The 26,061-nt window shown below is 44.8% G+C and overlaps 1 protein-coding gene across 3 annotated transcripts in view; it reads left to right on the top strand.

Annotated features, from left to right (window-relative positions):
- Positions 1–18,149, top strand: part of BBS4 (Bardet-Biedl syndrome 4) — a 56,643-nt gene extending 38,494 nt beyond the window's left edge. For all 3 annotated transcript variants that reach the window (XM_059371887.1, XM_059371886.1, XM_059371888.1), the window contains exons 5-16: positions 1,795–1,906; positions 3,241–3,313; positions 6,508–6,561; positions 7,895–8,022; positions 10,741–10,795; positions 11,759–11,827; positions 12,799–12,951; positions 13,051–13,222; positions 14,920–14,989; positions 15,585–15,726; positions 16,267–16,468; positions 16,974–18,149. In XM_059371887.1, the coding sequence (XP_059227870.1) occupies positions 1,795–1,906; positions 3,241–3,313; positions 6,508–6,561; positions 7,895–8,022; positions 10,741–10,795; positions 11,759–11,827; positions 12,799–12,951; positions 13,051–13,222; positions 14,920–14,989; positions 15,585–15,726; positions 16,267–16,468; positions 16,974–17,083 (1,340 nt within the window). In that variant the 3' untranslated portion in view covers positions 17,084–18,149. The remainder of the gene's footprint in view (positions 1–1,794; positions 1,907–3,240; positions 3,314–6,507; positions 6,562–7,894; positions 8,023–10,740; positions 10,796–11,758; positions 11,828–12,798; positions 12,952–13,050; positions 13,223–14,919; positions 14,990–15,584; positions 15,727–16,266; positions 16,469–16,973) is intronic.
- The last annotated feature ends 7,912 nt before the right edge of the window (positions 18,150–26,061 follow it).

Raw genomic sequence — 26,061 nt, 5'->3', positions numbered from 1 at the left:
TGTTCTACAAAGGTCTTATTCAGTATTATGTTGTTTGAAATCAGAACATAATTCTTATATGGGATTTGACCTCAGAAATGACTGTTTTTTTTGTTTTTTGCTGCTGTCCTTCCCCCTATTCTCTAGTGTCCAGCTAGTGTTTTCAGAGTAGGTGTTAGGGTCCCTGCCTCAGGCAGCAGCTTCAAGTCCAGAAGGGGCTTCTGGAAGTTCTCCTTATGGTCAGGCTAAAAATGAGGTAAAAATGCTGAGGAAAAAATGATGAGGAAAGGCCTGAGGATTTTTTTTTTTTTTTTGAAGAATAGCAAATATTTATTAAAACTTGTGTTCTAGGTATTCTACTGAGGCTCTTATGAATGGCCTTGTGCAGTTTTCTCAGTAAACCCTCAGAATGGATGGTTACATTAGCATGTTATAGCTGAGACGTAGAGATTAAGGGGAGTTAAGTCACTTAGCTAAAGGTTGCACAGCTTTTTTTTTAAATTAAATTAATTAATTTTCAGCATAACAGTATTCATTGTTTTTTCACCACACCCAGTGCTCCATGCAATCCGTGCCCTCTATAATACCCACCACCTGGTACCCCAACCTCCCACCCCCCCCTGCCACTTCAAACCCCTCAGATTGTTTTTCAGAGTCCATAGTCTCTCATGGTTCACCTCCCCTTCCAATTTCCCTCAACTCCCTTCTCCTCTCCATCTCCCCTTGTCCTCCATGCTATTTGTTATGCTCCACAAATAAGTGAAACCATATGATAATTGACTCTCTCTCCTTGACTTATTTCACTCAGCATAATCTCTTCGAGTCCCGTCCATGTTGCTACAAAAGTTGGGTATTCATCCTTTCTGATGGAGGCATAATACTCCATAGTGTATATGGAACACATCTTCCTTATCCATTCGTCCGTTGAAGGGCATCTTGGTTCTTTCCATAGTTTGGCTTGAGGATTTTTTATAAGGGTTTTAGGATGAAGGGAAAAGGCCTAGAGGTATAGAGGGTAAGGCAGAGAACAGATGAAATTTATCAGAAACCGAATATAGTAACCACTGACTGAAATTTTACTCTATAGCATCTTCAGTTTTCCTAGGAACTCCCCTTTTGATTCTTTGGTGTGATGAATGATTTTGTTTACCACTCACTGGATTGGCAGCCTTAAGATTAACATACGGTTTTCTGACGTAATTGGTAAGATATTGACACATCTAGGACATCATGGCAAAAAAAAAATCTCTTTTATTTCCAGTAGTACAAGTTTCAGACTCTCAGCACCTCATAATACTTAAACATATAAATTCTTTCAAAAATTTAAGCCTGGGAAAAATTACTGATTCAGAGTGGTTGCTATACTGAAACCAAGTCTAACATACTAGTGCATTCACAGCCAGAATCTCCCTGATTGCACTTGCCCTGTTTGGGTATACTCTGGAAATCGATAGACGGAAGTCTGAATTATCATGATAGAGTGTTTGATGGGGAAGCCAAGGAATGTCCTTAGTATGAAGAATTTGTAGGATAATTTGCAAGGCACCTCATTATCTGCATGGTGGATAATGAGAATGGAGGAGCAGGTAGGTTTGAGATATCTTATTTAAAAAAAAAGTTTTAGATTGTCAACCACTTTGCTGTTTGTTTCAGCCTACCTGAGGGTATAGGGTTTAGGCCTATCTGATTGTGTTAAACAAAGGATTTCTTTGGTATGTTTTTTTTAATTCCCTCTTCTCCAATTTTTCTGATACCAGACTCTTTTCTCCCCAGAATATGATGGTTTTTGTGTGTGTGTTTTCTGTCTCTTGGCAGCATTAATATTTCGCTTGGAAGGAAACATCCAAGAATCTCTAGAACTCTTTCAGACGTGTGCTGTTCTCAGCCCTCAGTGTGCCGATAACCTCAAGCAGGTGGCCAGATCTTTGTGAGTATTTGCTGCCAGCAAGCCCCGGCACAGTCACAGAGAACACTGTAGAGTGCGTTCCCAGGCAGGGGCTGCTTCTGGCCACCTGAGCAGCTTGATGCAGAGAGGGAGAATTGTTCAATAGGGAGACTAGGATCCACTTTAAGAGCGGATTGATTTTGAAATTTGAGAAGATGAGTTAACAATGAGTATTTCAAACATTGTATGGTGTAGTGTGATGATGGGGGAAGACTGATACTGTTTATCGTACAAGTGGTGACATCTTGTTCCTTCAGTCCCCTTATGCTGCTGGCATCCGTAGCATTTTTTGCATCTGCTGTTCCAACACAGTAGTGTTGTATATAGTATACAGCATTATTATATACAGTATTTATTATGTATATTATTATACAGTAGTATAATACTTGACATAGTGTTTTGTGAGTGGATGCCCTGACAGCTCCTGGATGCAAGCAAACTCCAGTCTTCATAAGCTGTTAGGTATACTGGTAGTTTTTCTTTCTTTCTTTCTTTCTTTTTTTTTTTTTTAAATATTTTTAAATTTATTTAACACACAGAGATCACAAGTAGGTGGAGAGGCAGGCAGAGAGAGAGGGGGAAGCAGGCTCCCCGCTGGGCAGAGAGCCCGATGTGGGGCTCGATCCCAAGACCCTGCGATCATGGCCCGATCCACAGAGGCTTAACCCACTGAGCCACCCAGGTGCCCCTACTGGTAGTTTTTCAATTCTGGAGCCATAAGGTGTCCCATGGGGTTCCCACCCCGACTTTCTTACCTACTGTCATTCATCCTTGCACTGTCTTTGTGTAGAGGCCCAGATTGCCTTTCCTCTCTTTAGAATTGTGATCAATATCAAGGCAAAAGATTTAGTCTTGGAAGGGAAGGGAATGTCCCTTAAGTAGATGGTGATGATGAATGCTGGCAGTCCTTGCTTAACTGGTATATATACTTTAGCTTCTTTCTTTTTTATTCTACGTTGGTGGTACATTACAGAAAATAAATTACATAAGACTTTCACTAAAATTGGTGTAGAGACCAAGAGCCTGGGACAGCAGTCAGTGCAGCTTCTACCAAAAGAGCTTCTGTTATTGACATATGCCAGCCTCATTGGCCAGAATAGCACAGCCAGCTAAAAGGAAAGAGGCTTGCAGAATTCTCTCCTGGTTGGAACATAATGAGGGACTAGTGGAGTTAGTCCTGTATTATTAGTCCTAGGTAATAGGGAAGAGGCTTGCAGAATTCTCCGCAAGGCTGGAATATAAACCAAATGAGAGACTAGTGGAGTTAGTCCTGTAAAAGCTTCAAGTTAATTCCAAAAAATGTATCTCTTCCACAGATTTCTTTTGGGAAAACATAAAGCTGCTACTGAAGTCTATAATGAAGCAGCTAAACTTAACCAGAAAGATTGGGTAAGTGGAGAACTTGAATGTCTTTGTCATCAGTGGTGTGCTAATGGTTCCATTTGTCATAGGCTGTCTTTTGTTACTGTTACTAAATACCTACATGCCTGAAATACCTTTATTTTATCCTCACACTTGACTGATGGTTTAACTAAACGTAAGATCAAAAATCATGTTGCCTCATAACTTAGCAGACATTGCTACTTGATTTTATGGCAGTCTCTTACCAGTCTGATTCTTGTTGATAACTCCACTTTCCTCTCTAGAAGCTTCAAGGATTTTCTCTTTATCATTGGAGTTCTGAAATACCAGTCAGAGTGGTCTAGAAGTGCTTCTTTTCTTTTTTTTCCCCCTTATCTCTGGACCCAGTTGGCTTTTCTCTAAGGATCTTTGCCCCCTTTGGGGTCAGGGAAATTTTGAGTAGTTCTTTGATTTTTTTTTTTCCCTTCTCCTCCATTATCTGTCTGTATCAGCAATAAAAATTTTGACTAATCATTGGCTTTACCAATTAGGGGTTTATTTTTTCTCATGAAACAGATCCAAGTGAGTAGTTGCTTGGTGGTCCAAGGATGTCAGGGCTGCAGCTTTTTCTTCATGGTCACAAGGTGTCTGCTGCAGTGCTAAGATCACATCATCATTCCAGGCAGGGAGAAAAAGGAAGCAACAAGGAGACAAAGACATGTCCTGTATTAGGAAAGTATAGCTTTCCCAGAATTCCCCAACAGACTGCCACTTGTGTGATGGCACAAGTGACCCCTTTAAGGAGGGCTGGGAAGTGTAGTTTTTACATTGGACACACTGACACTGTAAACAAAGTTCAGGTCTTATAGGAAGGACAGTAAGGAGAGTGCATATTAAGCAGCAGGTGCCACACTGTTTCCCCCTGTATTCAGTGTGTTCTGTACTTGTTCCCTGTGGCTCTTGGATTGCACGTGTTCTCCCTCATTGTCTTTTTGCTGTACATTCAGGGACATAGTCTCTCCATGTCTCTGACTCTTGAAGTTTTGTTCTGTCTTCCAGCGTTATCTTTTCCTTCCTCTCTTTGTTTCGGTTCTTCTTTCTCAGGCTGTTGGTTTCAACCCCCGCCCCCCCCAAGTAGCTGAGGACTCTTGGAAAGACCGATCTGTGTGTGAAGGATTTGATTGGTTAGTACGAAGAGTGAGCATGGAGTTCCCTGCAGTTCTTATGGCACTATTACTTTTGATAAGTTTCAATTTGTTGGTCACTTCTGTAGGTCTGAAGACAGGGAAGCCACCAAGTACTTTATGGCTAAAGGCCAAAGTGAAGCCACAGTTAAGGGAAAATTCATTTACTCTTTCATTCATTTAGTCATTCTTCCAACAAATGAGAGTCTGCTACATGATAGGCACTGGGCTATGCCTTAGAGATGCAAAGATGGATTGGTGGATTATGGGATAATCACCTAGAACAGGAAATACAGGAAAGAAGAGAAGGCAGTTTTGGGAGAGGAGGATGATAGCCAGTCAGAGCTAAATCCTGTCTGTAAGATTATGGACATGAGTTTAGCGTCTGGTAGGATATCTAAATTGAGATGTGTCCAGTGTATGCCTGGATACAGGATCTGAAACTCAAGTGTTCCGGGCTAGAGATATACATTTTGGAGTCAACAATATAAAGGTGATGACTGGGGCACCTGGGAGGCTCAGTTGTTACGCTTCTGCCTTTGGCTCAGGTCATGACCCCTGGGTCATGGGACTGAGCCCTGAATCGGGCTCTGTCCATACAATGATCCAATCCATACTCCCATCTTCCCCACTTCACAAAATACCAGCAGAACATCCACAAACGTTTCAGTATGTATTTCTAAGGGATAAGGTCTTTTTTTTTTTAAAGGAACAGAGTGATGAATCCATGGTGATTCTGTCTACCTTTATGTATAGTTAAAATTCTCCTGAAGATTTAGACCTAAAAAAGGACAAAGTATCCTAGTACTAACACTTTGTCTTAAGTTAGGCAAACTACTTAACCTCTCTGACCTTCAGTTTTCTTACCTCTCATATCAGAGTCGTTATACCTGTGTTTCAGGTTTGCTGGGGAAATTAAAGTAATAATATGTGAAAACCATCTGGCACAGAGCCTGATGTGAAGTAGGTACTCCATCAATGATCCCTATTTTGTTGTTATTTTAGGGGACTTAGAACACATTGTAAACCATTTGTCTCTGAGCCCTGGGGTCTGTGTTTCTTCCGACAGGGACACTTCTGGGTCTAAATGTACTTCCACACCTCTCCACTACTACTAAGAAGTCTTCACTGCTTCCTACTTTCCTCACCTTGCTTCCCCCTTTCTCTGAAGCTACTGCAGATAAAGGGAGATTCAGTACAAGGGAACTTAAGAGACTCTGTATAACTCAAGGTCAGGACATGCAGGCTTATCTTTCAGGGAACTGGACCTGGACAGCTGTCACTCACCAGCTACTCTGCATTTCTGCTTGTTTTTCTTTCTGTAGGTCAGCATCTGGCAAACTTTCTGTAAAGGGTCTAATGAATATTTTAAGTGTTGTGGCTTCATACAGTCTCTGTTGCAGCTACTTTAAAGCCTTAGCGTGAAAGTTCTGTAGGCAATGTGTAACAAGTGGTTGTGGCTGTGCTCCAGTAAATCTTCATTTACAAGAAAAGCAGAGGATGGATTTGGCCCATGGGCCAGCGTTTGCAGACTTCAGCAGACTGGCTCCAATGACATGTATTCTGCCTCAGCAGCCTCCAGAGGTGGTGTCAGTTCCCGAGCCCACATCACCTCGTCAAGTCCCAGATTCCTAGGAGAAGGAATCTGGTCGGCACACCAATGTGTGCATGTGCGCATGCGCTCACACACACACACACACACACACACACACACACACACACACACACCTTTTATGGGTGGGAGCAGGAGCTGTGGGCAGTCTCTTCCGAGAAGAGTCTCTTAGAGAAGAAAGGCTTAGGGCTGCGTATGTATCGCTAGGATCCAGGAAGATCACCTGTTTATTCTGCTTTTATCTCTCATAAACTGAGTTTTTAATATTAACCCATTTTGTAGAATTAAATGTATTTAAGTATGAAATCTAGTAAAAGAACTAACTATAGTGCCATTTAAAATGTCAGCTTTGCTGGACAGTAATAGTCCCTAGATGCCTATTGTATCACTCTGTTAGTAACTGTGGAGTTTCACACCTATGCTGTTTTACTTTCTTTTGTGTGTAGGAGATCTGTCACAATCTGGGAGTCTGCTACATTTATCTGAAACAGTTCAGTAAGGTAATGTGTGGGAATGGTGGTGGCGGTTGAGCGCCGAGCTGGGGCGCCCACCAAGGGGTCGCCTGTTGCAGGGGCGCCGTCGCTCGCGGTGTAGTACTCCTGAGAAGTGCTTGTAGAGATTTTGGCAGCCAAAATTGAAAGTGCCATACGTTTATCCCCATACTTATTCTCATTTTTCATCCATCTGTTTTTCCAGGTTTTTTTTTTCATTTCTGATTTTAGCAAGAAAATGACAAACTCTAGAAATATTATGAGGGAATGGCAATCGAATCACTTCTCTCCCCTCTTCTCTTCCATCCCTAGTGTGATTTTCCAGTATAGAAACAAATGTTCAGTAAAACTTAGATATCAAAAGTGAACCCTTTGGTCTTAAAAATGTAATCATGATTGTGTGAGCTATCTTACTGTCTGACAGCAAATGATTTCAGTTTTTAAGATTACTGGAAATGAATTTAAGTTTTAAGTGGATTTGATTTCTGACAGTTACCATTTTTAATGTTACTTTCCATCTAAGAACTTATATTTTTAGTGGGTCTCCTTGTTTCCTGAGCAGATCCACAGTGTTACATGCTTGCTTAGGAGCGTTTTCTCCTCAGAGAATATTCCAAGCAAGTACATTTCTATTCATAGGATTATTCTGAGCCAGGGGAGAGGTGGGATTAGTCTTTGGTCAGACCTGTACTGATTAGGAGAATTATATTTAGATTTTTACTGTAAGGCTGACAGAGCAAATATAATACTTGACATTGATGTAAATACTTGTTGAATCAAATAATGACTTAAATTCTTTTAGTCATAGATTAGGATACTCTTCCAGAGCAAGGGGTTTGTTTTGTTAGCTCTGGTATCCCTACCTAGAATAGGTACTGAATGGATACATGTTGAATGAATAAATGAGAACAGTCCTTTCATTCATTTATCAAAATACTGGTAAGGAAAATGAGGTCCACCCAGGGGAAGGTTGTGGAGTTGGCCAGCGGTGCAGCTGGGATGGAGTTCGGGGCAGTGTTCTATTCTGTACTCTGACACTCCTTTGAATTAGAAAGTATGAGTCACGGGTGTGGGTATCAAGAAGCAGAAGACACTCAGAAAGGTTAGTCATCTTGTATAAAAAACTCTTCCTCATGGCTCCAAAGGCAGACACCTCATGTTGCCAGGTGTCCTGTCAGCAAGCGGTTTTGGTATGTGTTAGGGGTTTTGGGTAGTGGGAGCTGTTTGCTGAGATGTCATGTTCCTGCCCGAGTACAGGGGGAGCTCTTTCTGATAGCCACACCAAGCCATTGTCCTTTTGTGGTAGTGATTTGGTTCTCTTTACTCCCATCAATCTTGTCAGGCACAAGAGCAGCTGCACAATGCCCTCCATCTTAACAGGCACGATCTGACTTACATAATGCTGGGGAAGATCCACTTGCTAGAGGGGGACTTGGACAAGGCCATCGAAATCTACAAGAAGGCAGTAGAGTAAGTGTGTCTGTTTTCTTTAAGGTGATGAGAAAATCAATGGGAGCAGACCTAGGAACCCCCAAGCTTAAGACTGAGTACGGGTTACTGTGATGGATTCCTAATTATGTAAGTTAGAGTAAAACTCGAGCTAAGGTTCGAAGCTCCCAGAGGCTTGCGTAAGCCTTTATGTAATAAAGAAGGCGTGTGTTTCTCACCTGTCAGTCTGGCTAGTCTGCCTAGCTGGACAGCTTTGCTCCACAAGATCAATCCGGGATCCAACATTCCTCCAATTGTTGCCTTCACCTGTATGGTTGAAGCTACTTAAGGTAGATCCATGGTCCAGGCTGTGGTGAGGGGCGGTGGTAGAGGAAACCACTGAGTTAGCAGCTCAGAGTATCTTAATGGTTCAGAAATTGCACACCTCATTCCTGCTCATATCCCATGGTTCATGAGGTAAGGCGGCCGCTAGCTTCAAGGGAGGTGGGTACACATGTGCGTAGGAGGAAGGAGCGGATAGATTTTGCAGTCAGCTGGTAGTCTGCCATTGTGGTTTTAAACTTTATAGCAGATCTTGTTTCCAGAGACACTGGGGTCAGAAATCTCTTGATTCACTAATAAACATCACTGGGGTCAGAAATCTCTTGATTGACTAATAAACATGTGGCCTTTATTAGCATGAGACCAATATCTTGTTTTTGTTTTTGTTTTTTTTGTAAACATCATGAGGGTAGGCCAAATCCCTGTTGATAATGGAATGGACTCCTTTTCCTTCCAGGATGGTGTTCAATGTTTCTTCTCTAGGGACACATACTGTTTGTCTTGTCTTTTTCTTTTTTTGTTTTTAATCTTTTTTTTTTGTCTTTTCTTTTTTGTATAGGGTCGTTTGTTTTGTCACTTAACAGGATGTGTGGCCACAGTGTGTAATTCCTGATAATAAGTCTCTGAACTAAACTTAGGATTCTGTTAGTTACCTTTGTTTTCTACCATAGCAGTCACTTTTCTGATCATACCAGTTGCAACACTCTTCTGAATTTTTTTCAACCACATTTTGTGTCTAAAAAGATAAAAATCCCTTGGTTTGGGGCATGTGTGTGGATCAGTTGGTTAACTCATAATTTCGGCTCAGGTCATGATCTCACGGTTGTGAGATGAAGCCTCTCGTTGGGCTCCCTACTCAGCAGGCAGCCTGCTTGAGAGTCTCTCTCTTCCTCTGTCCCTCTCCACTCTGTGCTCTCTCTCTCTCTCCTTTTCTTTAACAAATGATTTGTTATGCTACAAAAGATTTGTCAGCAAGAGGCTAAGTTTACAGGGACAAGTAGGAAGGAGCTCCTGTAGCATATTTTAAGCTTCTATGGTGCTGGATGGAAGTCTTGATCCCCAACTTCTGCCTTTTAAGGTTGTCTCTTCGAGATTAGCTCACAGAAATCTGGAGGGTGTCATTCTTCCAGGGGCTCATCAAGGACTTAAGTCAATAAAATTCCCAAGGGAAAAGGGGGACAGCTGAACATCTGGAACATCGCTGAGAATGGAGACCATTGCTTATGACCCATTGCTATAGAGACGGTAGTCACATTTTGGTGGGGACCAAGGGGGCTGCCACCAAAATCAAAGAAGTTACATAATTGGTTTGTGGGAGGGAGGTGATCAAAGTGGATATTTGCTGTGGCAGAAAGTGAAGGGCAGATACTCGATTGAACTGAGTAAGCCCTGGCCAGCTCAGGCGCCTGCTGGCTGGGGCTTTGGCCCCTCTGGTCTGATATCCCCCTAGGTAACCAGTGCCCCACTCATTCCTTATAAGCAGGAGGTGCTGCTCCTTGCCTTTTGGCATTTTCACTGTTGAAACTGCTGATGGTCCTACAGACAGAATAGCTCAGCTCAGTGTGGCTTAGGTTTTATGACAAAGGCAAGGATCAGTGAGGGACTGGGGAAGCAAATCATCTTTTACTTAAGTCAGTGTTTACTCTCCAAAGCCAAAGGCTAATGTTTTCCTTGAGCTGGTTTGTATCTTCCTTCTTTTTTTAGTTTGGTTGTTTAGTATGGCTTTTTGTTTAATGTGGAGAGCAGAGCATTAGGGCCACTGGGATGTTAAACACACAGAAAACTGCTGGCATTGTCAGTACAGTGAGGCCAGAAAAACAAAACCGCAACCGCCGCCCCCAAACCTATGAGAGGGAATTGGCTACAACTGTGTGTTTCAGACGGACTTGATTCTTGGAGCGTCAGTCTTGAATTGTGTCAGTATAATCAGGATAGTCACAGCGAATATTCCATAGGTGGTTCTTAGGACTTTGGCCCTGACAAAGGAGTCTGGATTCTAAGTCCTGTTTCTTTCTTGCTGAGCAGTCGGTCTTGTAGCTGGGGTTGAGAGGACCGACTTTTGAAGGAAATTTCCAAATCAGCTTCAGGAATTTTCGTGGGGAGCAGAAGGTGCCAGGGTGACTCCAGGTGTGGCGTCAGCGGGCAGGGGTCTTGGTGTGTCATACGCATCTTTTTTTTTTCCAAGATTTTATTTATTTATTTGACAGACACAAGTAGGCAGAGAGGCAGGCAGAGAGAGAGAGAGGAGTTAGCAGGCTCCCCGCAGAGCAGAGAGCCCCAAGCGGGGCTCAATCCCAGGACCCTGGGATCATGACCTGAGCCAAAGGCAGAGGCTTTAACACACTGAGCCACCCAGGCGCCCCTGTCATATGCATCTTGTTTCCCTCTGAGCACTCCGTGTGGGTCCATGTGTTGCAGGTTCTCGCCAGAAAATACGGAACTTCTCACAACTTTAGGACTACTCTATTTACAGGTAATGAGAACTCTATTTATGTTAGAAATGCTTTTGGATTTGTATGGATTGTGGCATCCCTGTGCTTTGTTTTTACTTTAACACATTCTGCTGAAGGTCGTAGGAAGCGCATGAACCTCCGTCTCCGCATTTGATACTGTTTGCTAAAGGAATCACTTTTCTGCATTCGAATCAGGCAAATAAGTTTGTTCGAGGCTACTGCCATTGTAATTCTTACACATGTAAGGAAAGGGTAGAGCAGAGAACTGGTGGAGGGTGGGGAGCTGGCATGTGTTCCGGCAGGAGAAGCTGGGAGGCAGGTGAACACCTGCAGGGTTGGGGCTAGAGGCCACTTACCTTGCTGCCTCTGCCCACCAGGTCCTCTGGGAAAGAGGCAGCAAAGCATTGTCTAGAATAAGAAATCTCCTCTACCCTCCGCATTTCCCCACGTGAATGGCTTTTTTATTTTTTTTATTATTTTTTTTATAGTGCCTCCACTTCTCTGTATCAGCCTGCAGCCTGGTGGGGACCCCTGAGGCTCTTGCCCTGTCTTACCCACTCCATGCTCCTCCAGTTCTCTGCTCAGCTGCCCCCCCCCCCACCGCTCTGCCTCTGGGGTGGCCTTTCCATCTTTTGTTTTTCTTGAAAAGGAATCAGGAGCTTAACCCTGGACATTCCTAGCTTTGGCTTGGAGGCTGCCCCCCCACCCCACCAGGGATTGAGGCTCACCGGCCCATTTCCTGCCAGGGAAGCGTTGTTGTGGAACACTGGAGTGCACCAGAGGCGGCTCTGGCGCATAGATACTTTGACCTTCAGGGACAAATCAACAAATATGGGGGTTTTTAGTTTTTTTTTTAAGCTGGTATCTGTAGCTCTTTTTTTTTGCCATGACAACCAAAAAGCATGGGTGTCGCTGTTTGGGGTGTGGTTGGCCAGACTGCTATCTCCCCCCAATGTAATTCTCTGGTTTACTTTTTCTCCAAGCTCGGCATTTACCAGAAGGCATTTGAACACCTTGGAAATGCACTGACTTACGACCCTACCAACTACAAGGTATTGTAGGCTGTCCAACCCCCGAGCCTTCACACAGCTGCTCCCACTGCTGCCAGAGGTGATCTGGCCCTAGAAAGCATTTTGGATACCTGAGAAATACCTGTTTCAAATTACAAACAGATATGGCCCTTCTTGATGAACATATGGGAACATACGGTAAAGTTCGTGCTCTGCTTATTTTCTACGAGCGCACATTTGCTGTTGCAGGCCTGTCGTGCAGACAGTGAAACTGTCACGCTGGTGAAGTCCTTGTGTTACTCAGGAAATGAGCAGAGTCTCCACACTGCTGTCCGAGGAGACTCTGGGGAAGTGACTTCTGGGTTCTTAATGAATTTGTGAGGACAACTCTTGCCCAGATAGGACTTTGGGGCTGAGATTGTGCAGTGGATGAACGTTGCGGAGGGAGATGCAGCAAAACAGGCTTTGAAGAAGGGTGCTGACCTGGCCTATCTTTTCCATCATGGGACGCATGGTAGGCTGCATCTGCCAGCGCCTGCCGGACCTTTCCTCCGAGAAATGAGAGGGCGGGGCTGCGAAGGCCTCCGGCTGACCCCCCTGGGTGGTGCCAGAGGAGCTGGACCTTAAGTGGCCAGACAGCAGTTTCTGGGTTGTCTGGAGCATTTGGTGTACCAAGTAGGGGCCTGCGGAGCAGATGAAAGGCTGTTTCGCTGAAAGTGCCTTGACTCTGAAATACTGACTTCCTGGACTAGAAATAGGAACAAATGAGCCAGGGCAAGTCACTGACATTTTTTTGTCTTTTCTTTTTCTTTACTGTGCCAAAGAAAGCCAGGGGCACAGGGACATTCCTCCCAAGCATCTGTCCCAAGAGCCTGAATATATTTTCTATGTCCTGGAAGAAGTGTGGAGTCCTGTCCTTGCTGATGGGCCTGCTGAGTACACCCAGAACCACCACTTCACTGCGAAAGGCTTTGGGGAATGGCTCAATTACCAGCTTTTCATGTTGTTTTCAGGCCATCTTGGCGGCAGGCAGCATGATGCAGACCCATGGGGACTTTGATGTTGCCCTCACGAAATACAGAGTTGTAGCTTGCGCTGTTCCAGAAAGTCCTCCACTCTGGAATAACATTGGAATGTGTTTCTTTGGCAAGAAGAAATATGTGGCAGTGAGTGTCTCCCCATCTTCCTTGTTTGTGTTCATAGAGGCAGTTCCTGGGGCTGCCAGGCTTGTCCCCGCTGCTCATCGAGTACCCCTCTCCCTGCAGGCTATCAGCTGCCTGAAGCGAGCCAACTACTTGGCTCCCTTCGATTGGAAGATTCTGTATAATTTGGGCCTTGTCCACCTGACTATGCAGCAGTATGCGTCGGCTTTCCATTTCCTCAGCGCAGCCATCAATCTCCAGCCAAAGATGGGGGAGCTCTACATGCTCTTGGCTGGTAAGAGACATTTGTGGGGAGAGCCCCCCCTGTAGTCTGTGATGACGGAAAATGATCTAGAATTATACGAGGCCAGTGGTTATATGTCCCGTAGAAGCTATTGCCTCACAGATCCCATTGGAGCCTAGTTGAGTGCCCTGGAGCTTGAAAAGACAGAATATCTGGTTTCTTCTAGCTTGGAGATGTTTCACTCAGAGACCAACAGGTTAAATCAAGATCATTCCTAGTTCATCTTTTACCAGTTGTTTTCCCTGACTTGACAGTTTATTTACAAATAGAGAGAGGGAGAAACAGAGTCCAACTAAGTTCCAGATACCACTGAGTGTTAACAGTTTGGGCTTTAGGAAGGGTCCTCCTTCCACTACGTACTGGTTAGAACTCACAGTAGAGAGGGAGGATCACGTAATTAAATAACCAATGAATATTAAGTATTGGTTTTATTATCATTACATAATTGGTCTGTTGTTATTTAATTACTAATATTCTTTCTGGGGGTATTTCTCCATACAAGACTTACTAAATGTAAGCCCAAAAGCATTTTCCATATTCTCACTGACAGTGTGGTCTTCTGGTGATTTTTTTTTTTAAAGACTTTTATTTATTTATTTGACAGAGATCACAAGTAGGCAGAGAGGCCGGCAGGGGGTGGGGGGAGCAGGCTCCCTGCTAGCACAGAGCCCCATAGGGGCTTGATCCCAGGACCTGGGATAATGACCTGAGCAGAGGGCAGAGGCTTTAACCCTCTGAGCCACCCAAGTGCCCCCTGGTGGGTTTTTAAAAATCATTATTGTGGGGTTTCCTCTTTTTTATAAGAGGAAGGTTGCCAAAGCAAATTGAATGGTTCACTGTGGGTTGCCTGAATACTAAGCGAGCTCCATTCTGATGGGGATGCAGGAATGGGAACAGACAGCCCTACTGTAAGGCATGAGCAGCATTTCTGACTTCACAAAGTAGAATTCACTGGCACAGTGTGGCCAAGGAGCCGGGAGCAAGTCGTTGCAGCCTGGAATGGCAGCGTGGGCGCAGCAGGTGTGTGTGGAGCGCAGTGAGGGGGTGGTCAGGAGAGATGGTCTGGGGCCGCATCACAGATGGCATGAGTGGAATGCCTTTGGGTAAAGGACTTTGGCCTTTATTCTAGAGGCTGAGGTTTTCCAGCTGTATTCCCAGGCCTCTTTTGTGTTCAGTGGAAGTGAATGCAGGGCTGGTGGGGGAGTGGAGTGGGCCTGTCTTCCAGACAGCTGTTTCCTTTGTTTTATTGAACAGGCTTCCAGATAATACTGATTAAAAAGGAGATTGTGTTCTGTTGCCAAATGAAAGTTAAAGATCATGGTTATGGGTGATGGCAAACCAGTGAGGATTCTTGTCAGATGGTGACATGGGCAGCTTTGGGGCTGGTGGAGACACTGCTGTGGGGATAAAATGGCAAGCCTGAAACAACTTGCACCTTAACAAGGGCGGTGTCAGAAAAGAAAGTGCAACAAACAGGATTTGGAGGCCTCAGCCACTGCTGACTGTGGGGAGGGGTCGTTGAAGCCAATGACACAGGGGCATCCAGGCTAAGTGACAAGTGACTGCTAGTGGTGGCCCTAGGAGCTGATAGGGCAAAGGGGGGTGATAAATGAACAGTGATCTTGAAACATTCCTTGTGTTTTCTCTGCTGGGCTTTTCAGTCACGGTGCCCACTTTCTCTGTTGCAGTGGCTCTGACGAACCTGGAAGATCCGGAGAATGCCAAGAGAGCCTACGCAGAAGCCGTCCGCCTGGACAAGTAAGCTGCTCTGTTGGGAGTGGTCGTGGGGGTGGGCTGGACTCTCCGAAACCACCAGGTGGGGGCGGGCTGGACTCTCCGAAACCACCAGGTGGCGCCACAGCCCCGGTGTTGCTCTTGCTGCCTGGCTGCAGAAGGATGTGGGCCCTCAGCACGCTGTGGCGGCTCTGCTGGAACGGACACGGCCTCCAGTCAGGAGCCAGAGAAGGCGCTGGCAGTGGGCTTGGGCTGCTGACAGCCACGGGCTGGCTGGAATAGCAGATGAGGCTCTGAGCTTAGTCTGAGATAAACAACTCCCGGGATTTATTCCACTGGCAGTGGGCTCAGGAATCCCCTTTTCAAGCCTGCCCTGGTGGCCCTGTTGAGGGCTGGGACGTCAGACTTGCTGCTCCCACTACCTCCTGCTTGCTGGCTGGGCATTTACTTCCTTGATGCTTCTCCAGAGGCCCACACACACGTGTTCTCACCTTGCAGTAGAAGAGGGAAGTCTCTACTTAACCACTTTTTGTCGGTTTTTTTTTTGTACAATGAGGAGAATCTCTGAATGAGCACAGGTTGCAGATCCCAAGCCTCACAGAATCCCTGTTTGGCACAGGTGTAACCCCTTAGTAAACCTGAACTATGCCGTGCTGCTGTACAACCAGGGCGAGAAGAAGGGGGCCCTGGCCCAGTACCAGGAGATGGAGAAGAAAGTCAACCTGCTCAAGGACAGCAGCTCTCTGGAGTTTGACTCTGAGGTGTGTCTTTTATTAGCTCTGAGGCTGTCTGGGGACTTTTGAGTCAAGCCCAAATAATCCAGATACAAGGTATTCTAAAGGTTCATACCTGTTTTGGCTTTGATGTTCCTGGCAGCATGAAATCTTCAATTAGTCACAGCCTGAGGAGAACCCTTCCTAGAAGAAAATAGTAAGGGGAAATTCAGGCTGAGTTCTGTTATTGATAGAATACAACTGATTTGAGGTCTGTGTCTCTTTGCAGCTTCCTCCCAATTCCCCTCATTGGGAAAGGCATGAATTAGGCCCTATAACGTGCTGACCTTGAATCGTTGGGTTCTGAGATCCTGTATGCCTTCCCGTGCCGCCCACTAAAGGGGATCTGGATTCTCCGCTGTTGGAGAATGATTTCCATGCAATAAATACTGCCTCTCTCAAACCCTAGTATTGGCAGACACGATTTCAGCTGAATACTCCCAGGTGGAGGGCCTCAGGGAAGCAGTAGGTAGGCTTGACTCTGCCAGTGATATCTGTGACTCTTTTTTCTTCCCACATGGGCACAAGATGGTAGAAATGGCCCAGAAACTGGGAGCTGCTCTCCAAGTCGGGGAGGCACTAGTCTGGACGAAACCAGTTAAAGATACCAAGTCAAAGCACCGAACCACTTCAGCCAGCAAAGCTGGTGGTTTCCAGCAGCCTCTGGGCTCTAATCAAGCTCTGGGCCAGGCGATGTCTTCAGCAGCTGCACACAGGAAGCTCCCCTCAGGTAGGAGGCGCCACACAGCTCATGGAGTCCTTCGGGGTACAAGCTGCATGGGCCGGCAGAGAGAGGACAGCTTTAAGGGAGGCTTACACTTTTCAGACTGAGAACACATCTAAGTTGCATTTCCTGGAAGGGGAAAAAAGCCATATATACTGGCCAAACTGGCACTTGCTTTCTTAAGGCAAGTTGTGCAGTGGGGAACAGTGACTGGCAGGCTCAGGTGAGTGGTTCAAACGCTGGGGCTTTACACTCTTCAGGGTTAGCAATGCATGGCAGTATCAGTCGGCATGGGTCAGGTAACTGAAGGTGTATCTCACTGAGTCACTGAAGGCAAACTGGACCGTTGCTGTAATTCTTGGCTATGGCCTAACTTCCCAGCTGCAAAGATATGCCACAGTCCCACTGGTCCTAGAAGATACGGGGTTTCTTCTTGAAATTTGACAATAAAAATCATTATTTCCTCCCAAATTGTGGAAGTGGGAACTCAAGCTGCCTGTTCTGTTACCAGGTGCAGGAGGAGTCTCCCAGCTCTCAAAGCCACCATCTCTACCTCTGGAACCAGAGCCCACTACGGAAGCACATCCAACGGAAGCGTCAGCACAAATAAGAGAAAAATAGGAGCAGGATGACCCCAGAGTAGGGGTTTCTTTGGTGAGGATGTAGCAGATTAGGAAAGCTCCCATGACACAGGCAGCAAGGAGGCCAGCGTGTTCCTGGGCACCAGGTGTGTGTGACGATGATCGCAAGGGGCCTTTAGCCAGTACAGCCTCCTGCTCGCCCTGTCAGCCTGGAAAGAGAATGGAGCCCGGACAGGTCCTTTAGGAATTAAGTGCAAGGCTCATGGCTGTGTGTGTGTAGCTCCAAATGCCAACAGGGCACATGATGCTTTATCTTTTGAAATGACTTGGGCCTCCTGGATGACTGACCCCATCCTCTGTGGAGGGAAAGTCTGAGGCAGACCCATGCCCAGGAACCCCGTTATGGCGAAGCCTCGGCTTAGCCAAGATGATCCTCAGGCTGTGGGGCTTGGCAGCCCTGAAGGCAAACACAAATCCTGGATTAGTAATCCAGCTCTGACAGTCTGAGGAGAAAAAATGATGAACAAACCTCTGTAAGTTGAGGCCCCAGCCTGTTGGCTCTCTGAGCTGCACCTGTCCAAGGGAATCCCGAACAAGTCGCCATGTCTTGTTCTTGAAAGAAGTCAGAGTGTGCAGAGAGCCAGATCATGTCGGTACAAGCAGCAGGAGTGAAGGGCTGGGCTGGTATCAGCACCAAGGATGAAAAGGGAAAAAAGAGCTTCTTAATTTTGATTTAAAACAATCAATGTTGGGCGCCTGGGTGGCTCAGTGGGTTGGGCCGCTGCCTTCAGCTCAGGTCATGATCTCAGGGTCCTGGGATCGAGGCCCACGTCGGGCTCTCTGCTCAGCTGGGAGCCTGCTTCCCTCTCTCTCTCTGCCTGCCTCTCTGTCTACTTGTGATTTCTCTCTGTAAAATAAATAAATAAATAAAATCTTTAAAAAAAAAAAAAAAAAAAAAACAATCAATGTTACCCCTGTCCAGATGCTATCAATACATCATCTATACATCCTTTTTAGAATAAAGATTATGTATTATCATTCCTTTAGGGGAAAGTTGTTACTTAGGTGTAAAAAGAAGAAATCACAATAAAACCTTTTTAAAAGAACCTGTGATTAGTCTCCTCTTCCCTATTTCCAAAAGTAGTTTGAAACTGGAGAAGGTACCTCGCGGCCAAGTTCGTGCTTAGGGCCAGCATAGCTTTTGCTGCTGCCCTGAGGGATGGTGGGCCAGCAGTTTGCATGAGGCCCAGTCCCTATTTTGCACTTAAGATGGCCTAAAATCACCAAAATTTGAAGGTGAGGATAGACCTACTGCCGAACTGAACTAAGGAGTTTTTTGTATCATGACTGGGTCTGTTTCGACATTGAGGCAGCAGCTACAAGAGCAGAAACCCCTGTGGTTCTTGGGTCTCAGAGATCCAGGGCAGCAAAGCGGCGGCAAGGGTCCCTCGGCAAGTGTGTGGCAGACCCGTGGTCTATGTCTGTGCCACTGAGAAAGCTCACCTCTGGCTCGATGCGGAGTCTGGTGTCCCTGTGACCGGAAGGTCTTGGTGAGAAGTAAAAGGGTATAAACTAAGAGGAGAGGGGACTCTGGGAGAGATTCAGGAGGTCAAGTCAACAAGAGTTGGGGGGGCTGGATGTAGCAGGTGAGAACAGACCATCGCGGGGGCACGTGCTGCTGGGGAAGAGTTACACAAACCAGAGAAGAGGAGCATCGTGGGTACGCATGTGCAGGGTTGTGGAGTCTAGTTGTAGACATGTTTGCCTTCAAGACATCCAGAAGGTGATATCAGATACTGGGACAGCTAGATTTCAGGTGTGAAATCTGGCTTGAAGGAAAAGATGCAGGAGTAACTTGATTTGGGTGATCGCTGAAACCATATATTTGAAAGGAGTCCCCAGAAGAAAGCTAGGAACAAGAAGATGGGGTGGGGCGGGGGGGTGGGGACCAAAAATGGGAAACCAGTATTTAAAGGGAGAAACAGAAGAGCTGACAAAGGAGACAGAAGCAAGTGACAGTGACTGAAGAGAAACCCAGGACAGTGGTGTCCGGGGAGGCTAGGGAAGGATGGGCTCAGGAAGGGATTGGTCTCCCTGACGGCTCCCAAAAGAGTGACACTATTATCCTCTATCCATAAAGGAGGTGGTGGAGGTTGAGAGGTAAAATGAGTTTTCCAAGGAAAATGGTGGATCAGGATTTGAACCCAGGTCTGGATGCAGAGCTCCTGCTCTTACCTGTTATCCATGCATTCATGATAAACCTTTTTCTTAAAATTTTTATTATTTCTAAGCTACATGGTTCAGCTGAGTTTTTTCAAATTGTCACAGATCTCCAAAAAAATCTCCCAATGCATTTACTAAAGAAAGTCCACGTATGAGCAGGCCTGCACAGCTCAAGCCCACATTGTCTGGGGCTCAGCCATACTAGGTCGCACTGCCTGGTCTTTTGGGCATGTGGATTCGCAACTTAACTCTGGTGAGAAAGGAGCTATTCTAATTTCTAATATGGGCGTTGCTCATGTCATCACAGTTTTTCACAGAATTAGGAAAATGAGGCAAACAAACTACATCATCACAGCACACGTGGTTTTAGATGGCTTGAACTGAGGCAGGAAAGTGCAAGTATGAACTAGCGTATGGGAAGAGTGCCCTTTTAATGGAGTAATGTTAGTACAAAACTGCATCCCAAAGACAGTAAAGCTTCGGGATGTGTGATTATAATCATTTTGTTTTCAAGAGCGGGGGAGGGGCAGAGGGAGAGACAGAATCTTAAGCAGCAGCACACCTAGCACGGAGCCAGATGAGGCTAGATCTCAAGGCTTGATCTCAACGCTGAGATCATGGCCGGAGTCAAAATCAAGATTGGATGCTTAACCTGCCTGAGCCACCCAGGCATCACTAAGATTTTATTTTTTAAAGCAATCTCTATACCCAACATGGGGCTCAAACTCATGACCCTGAGATGAAGAGTTGCACACTCTTCTGATTGAGCCAGTCAGGTGCTTCTGAAAATTAAAATTCTAAAAAATATTCAATTAGTACCCACCTCCCCTAAAGGGCAGGAAGGGAAGAACCATGGAACAACAACAAAAAAAGATGAGAGAAAGACAAAATAAGAAATAAAATGTTAATGTGAATCCAATCAAGTCCATAATTACATTAAAATGTTATTAGACTAAATAGTAATTGGGGCGCCTGGGTGGCTCAGTGGGTTAAGCCTCTGCCTTTGGCTCAGGTCATGATCTCAGCGTCCTGGGATCGAGTCCCGCATTGGGCTCTCGGCTCAGCGGGGAGCCTGCTTCTCCCTCTCTCTCTGCCTGCTTATGATCTCTGTCAAATAAATAAAATCTTAAAAAAAAAACTGGACTGTACATTCTAATTAAAAAGAGGAAGGATAAACAAATCTGTCACTGAAAGCAGAAGGATGGAAAAAGCGATACCATTCAAGCTACAGGTCTAAGTCTGGAGAGCTGTATTAATTCCACTAAAGAAGACTTCAAAACAAGGAGCATTACCAGAAATAAAGAGGGACATTTTATAATAATAAAAAGTTCAATTCAGTAAAAGAAACATAACAAATATGTATGCACCTAACAGCATTACTTCAAAATACATGAAGCAAAAATTAATAGTTAAGGGCACCTGGGTGGCTCAGTGGGTTAAGCCGCTGCCTTCAGCTCAGGTCGTGATCTCAGGGTCCTGGGATCGAGTCCCGCATCAGGCTCTCTGCTCAGCAGGGAGCCTGCTTCCGTCTCTCTCTCTCTCTCTCTGCCTACTTGTGATCTCTCTGTCAAATAAAACAAAAAAAGAGTAAGAAAAAAAATTGATAGTTAAATCTACAATCTTGGTTGGCTATGTCAGCACTCCCTCTTTCAGCAGTTGTTAGAATTAGACAATAAGTATAAAAAGGACATACAAGCCACCTTGACTGAATTGACATTTACAGAACGCTACAGCCAACATCTGCAGACTGTACATTCTTCCCAAGTGCTCCTAGTACATGCAGCAGGACAGACTACGGACTGGGCCACGTCATAGGTCTTAAAGTGAAAAGACTGAAATTTACACAATCTGTTCCCTAACCACAATTAAATTCTATTAGAAATTGATAACAATTGTATGTCTTCTTTGGAGAAGTGTCCATTGTCTTCTGCCCATTTGTTAACTGGCTTATTTGCTTTTTTGGGTGTTGAGTTTGAGAAGTTCTTAGATATCAGCCCTTTATCTATGTCATTTGCATGTATCTTCTCCCTAAACAAATAATCCAGTCAGTAAATGGACAAAAGACATGAGCACTCACTTCTCCAGAGAAGACATACAAATGGCTGCCAGACACATGAAAAAATGTTCTACATCACTCGGCATCAGGGAGATTCAAATCAAAACCACAATGAGATACCACCTCACACCAGTGAGAGTGGCCAAAATTAACAAGACAGGAAACAACAGATCTCAGTGAGGATGTGGAGAGAGGGGATCCCCCTTACACTGTCAGTGGGAACGCAAGCTAGTACTCTGGAAAACGGTGTGCAGATTCCTCAAGATGTTGAAATTAGAGCTACTCTATGACCCAGCAATTGCACTAGTAGGTATTCACTGCAAAGATACAGACGTAGTGAAAAGAAAGGCACCTGCACCCCAATGTTCACAGCAGCAATAGCCACAATAGTCAAACTGTGGAAAGAGCCGAGATGCCCTTCAACAGATGAATGGATAAAGAAGATATGGTCCATATATACAATGCAGTATTACTCGAGGATGAATACCCAATTTTTGTATCGACATGGATGGAACTGGAGGTGACTATGCTGAGTGAAATAAGTCAAGCCAAGAAAGACAATTACCATATGGTTTCACTCATATGTAGAACATAAGGAATAGCATGGAGGACCACAGGGAAGGGAGGGAAAATTGCAAAGAAATCAGAGGGGGAGACAAACCATGAGAGACTCTCGACTCTGGGAACCAAACTGAAGATTACGGAGGGGGGGGGGGGGGGGGGGGGGGGGTAACCGGGTGATGGGTATTACGGTGGGCATGTGTGGTGACGAGCACTGGGTGTTAACACGCAACTAATGAATCGTTGAACACTTAACGTCAAAAGCTAATGATGTACTGTATGCTGGCTAACCGAATATAGTAAGAAAAAGAAATTATTAACAAGACACGAAGAAAACCCCTAAGTATTTAGACACTAAACATACTTGCAGTAACTCATAAGTTAAGAAAGAAACCAAAAGAGAAAATATTTCGAATAATGAAAACAAATCACAATTTGTAGGACTTAGCTAAAAGCAGTGTTTATAGGAAACTTACGGCTATAAATGCTTCTATTAGAAAATAAGAAAGGCAGAAAACCAGTGATAGAGATTCCTACCTTAAACTAGAAAAAGAGCAAAATAAACCCTAAATAACTACAGAGCAGACAAAAATTATTAAAGATCTAAAAAGCTAGAAGTTCTATGGAAAAAAAAATCCCCAGCTAAACTGATGAAGGAAAAAGGAGATGACAAATCAGGATATAAAGATAACAGGAATGAAGGTAACAGCATTATAGATCCTACAGAAATAAGAAAGATCAAGGAACATTATGAACCATTTATAATCTGAAGCAAATTCTTGGCCCAGATGATTTAAGCTGGCAAATTTTATTAAATTCAACTTCACAAAAATTTTTAGAAAATAGGAACAAAAGCTTCCCAACTTGTTTGTATGAGGCCAGCATAATCCTGATACCAAAACCGGATAAAGACATTACCGAATAAGGAAACAATACCCATTATTCTGCATGACCATGGATACAAAAATTCTTAATATATTAGCAAATTAATATTAGCACATAGAATCTAGCAGAATACAAAAAGGTTAACTACATACATCATGACTGAGTTGGGGTTATCCCAGAATAATTTTAAATTTAATTAACTCTTGGTTTACTGTTTGAAAATCAAAGTACTTTCATATGTTAACAAAATAAATGAGAAAGTCCTATGATTTCGGTGGGATACAGAAAGAGCATTTTTTTTTTTAAAGATTTTATTTATTTGACAGACAGAGATCACAAGTAGGCAGAGAGGCAGGCAGAGAGAGAGGAGGAAGCAGGCTCCTTGCTGAGCAGAGAGCCCGATGCGGGGCTCGATCCCAGGACCCTGAGATCATGACCTGAGCCAAAAGCAGAGGCTTAACCCACTGAGCCACCCAGGTGCCCCAGAAAGATCAGTTTTTAAAAAGCCGTCATAAGAACACGGTTAATCAGGCATAGGAAGGAACATCAACTTAACAAAAGGCGTCTATGGAAAAGAGTGCAGTGAGTATCACATTTAGTAGTAAAACACTCACCACCCTGCCGCTAAGATCAGGACCAAGGCAAGGTTGTCTACTTGTAAGTTTTGTTCAACGTTATACTAGAAGTTCTAGTCAGTGCTACAAAGGCAAGAAATAAAAAGGTATAGACAGAAAACTTCACATAGGACATGGTCGCTTATGTAGGAAAACCCAAGGAATCCTAAAAATAAGTAAATAACAAGGGATAACTAGATCTGACAAAAATCCATGATACTGTTACATACCACCAAGGGAGAGTTTGAAAATGAAATTCAAAAAAATCCATTTATAAAACTCAAGAACTACTGATATGAAATACTTAGGAATGAACTTAAACACGCAGCCCTTGTACCCTGAAAACTACAAAGTGTTGCTGTGAAAAAGACCAAAAGGGAAAGCTAGGCCATGTTGACATGCTAGAAAACTAACTCTTGTTGAGGTAAAAATTCTTTCCAAATAGATCGGATTCCTATCACAAGCTCAACAACATTTGGGGTAGAAAGTGCCAAGGTGGTTCTAAAATGTGAGGAAGGGGGGTGCCTGGGTGGCTCAGTCGTTAAGTGTCTGCCTTTGGCTCAGATGATGGTTCTGGGATCCTGGGATCTAGCCCCGCATTGGGCTCCCTGCTGAGCAGAGAGCCTGCTTCTCCCTCTCCCATTCCCCTGCTTGTGTTCCCTCTCTTGCTGTGTCTCTGTCAAATAAATAAATAAAATCTTAAAAGAAGGAGCACCTGGGTGGCTCAGCGGGTTAGGCCTCTGCCTTCGGCTCGGGTCATAATCCAGGGGTCCTGGGATCGAGCCCCACATCGGGCTCTCTGCTCATTGGGGAGCCTGCTTCCTCCTCTCTCTCTGCCTGCCTCTCTGCCTAGTTGTGATCTCTGTCAAATAAATAAAAATATTTTTTAAAAAAATCTTAAAAGTGTCAGGAAGATACAAAGGACTTGGTGCATCCAAGGTGATCTTGAACAAGGCTGAAGGACTTAACACTCATTACCTCACTTCAGGGCTTGACCAGAATAGCAATTATGTGATACTGGCATCAGGACAGACAAATAGATCCGTAAATAGACCCACACTTATCCAGTCATTGTTGATAAAGGCCTGAAAGCAATGCAGTGGGGGAAGGAAAGTCAGAGCCAGACCAACCAGATAGCTGTGTAGAAAACAGTGAATCTGATCCCAATCTAACACCATCCACAAAAAGTCACTCAAAATGGATTATAGACTGAGGTGTAAAACCTAAAACTGCAAAGCTCCAGGAAGAAAAGAACGCGACTATAAGCATGACAGGAAGAGTTCAATGCTTCAGACCAGTGAGCCAGAAAGAAAATGAGTATTTGTCTACAGACTGGGAACATATAAAGAACTCCTACAACTCAGTAATAAAACTAACCATCCAAACAACAATGTATACAAAACCACCCAGGGGCACCTGGGTGGCTCAGTGGGTTAAAACCTCTGCCTTCAGCTCGGGTCATGATCCCAGGGTCCTGGGATCAAGCCCCGCTTTGGGCTCTCTGCTCAGCAGGGAGCCTGCTTCCTCCTCTCTCTCTGCCTGCCTCTCTGCCTACTTGTGATCTCTGTCTGTCAAATAAATAAATAAATCTAAAAAAAAAAAAAAAAAACCCCAAAACAAGACACCGCGGGGGGGGGGGGGGGGGGGGGGGGGGGAGGAGTAGGCAGATTTGGACACTTCACAAAGATACATGAATGGCCAATAATCATGTAAAAAACACTATTCGCCATCAGGAAGATGCAAAATTAGATTACAGTGAAATACCATTATTTACTTTCAAGATGGCTTACAATCAAACTTGGGCACATCCGAATCCTGGTGCCAACGAGAAGCCTCCGGAACTGTCACACATCATTGGTGGGAGTAAAACGGTTCAGTCACTTTGGAGGGATGGGAACATTCTGTACCTGGATAGGCTTTTGGGTTAGACAGGTGTACACGTTTGTCAAAACCACCAAATGATACACTTGACATCTGTGTAGCTCCACTGTATGAAAATTTTTACCTACGACAAGACTCCAGAGTCATTGTGCTAGCTTTTCAAGGTTTTAAAATAGTAGTAAAGAGACCCAGAAAATTGCCAGTTCAGTTTGGGAATTGTAACTGGTAATTATTAAGCTTTGAAATACGTGCTGTGTACTGTACTATCTTGCACAGCACTCTCCTTTACATGTACACTAAGAACCCCGAGGGGCGACCATGCACCCACTTCATTGATGAGCAAAGTGAGGCTCAGGAGGATCATACGCCGTCATACGATACTGCCGTCTCGACACCCTGCACAGAATGTGAGTTTCCTCCGATGAGCTCTCCTTCCCACTAGCCAGAATAAAAATGCAAACTCAGTCTGCATGATGGTGACGACTGATCTGGGGCCAAACTGTCCTCTCAACAGTTTGGTGTGGCTGGTGCTTTCCCTAGAGCATTAAACCTTCTCAAGCAAGTATGAGTGTTAATAGCATCTTAGGGAGGCTCATTTCTCACCAGGCCCCCTTTTCTAGTCCAGTCGATTTTCCAACCTCTGACCAAGTCCCACACGGAAAGCTCTGTACCATACAGCTTCGGGCGCAGGGTGGAGGCCCGAGGCCGCACATGCCGCTTATCCTGGCAGCTCACTTCCGCAAAGCCTCTCCCAAGTGCTGGAGTCCGAGCTTCCTGCTGAGGCTTAGCTGCCTTCTA

The sequence above is a fragment of the Mustela nigripes genome, chromosome 13 (genome assembly GCF_022355385.1).
Source record: "Mustela nigripes isolate SB6536 chromosome 13, MUSNIG.SB6536, whole genome shotgun sequence".
NCBI lineage: Eukaryota > Metazoa > Chordata > Mammalia > Carnivora > Mustelidae > Mustela > Mustela nigripes.
Note: the sequence above shows the minus strand (reverse complement) of the source record. Positions and strands in the feature narration are given on the sequence as shown.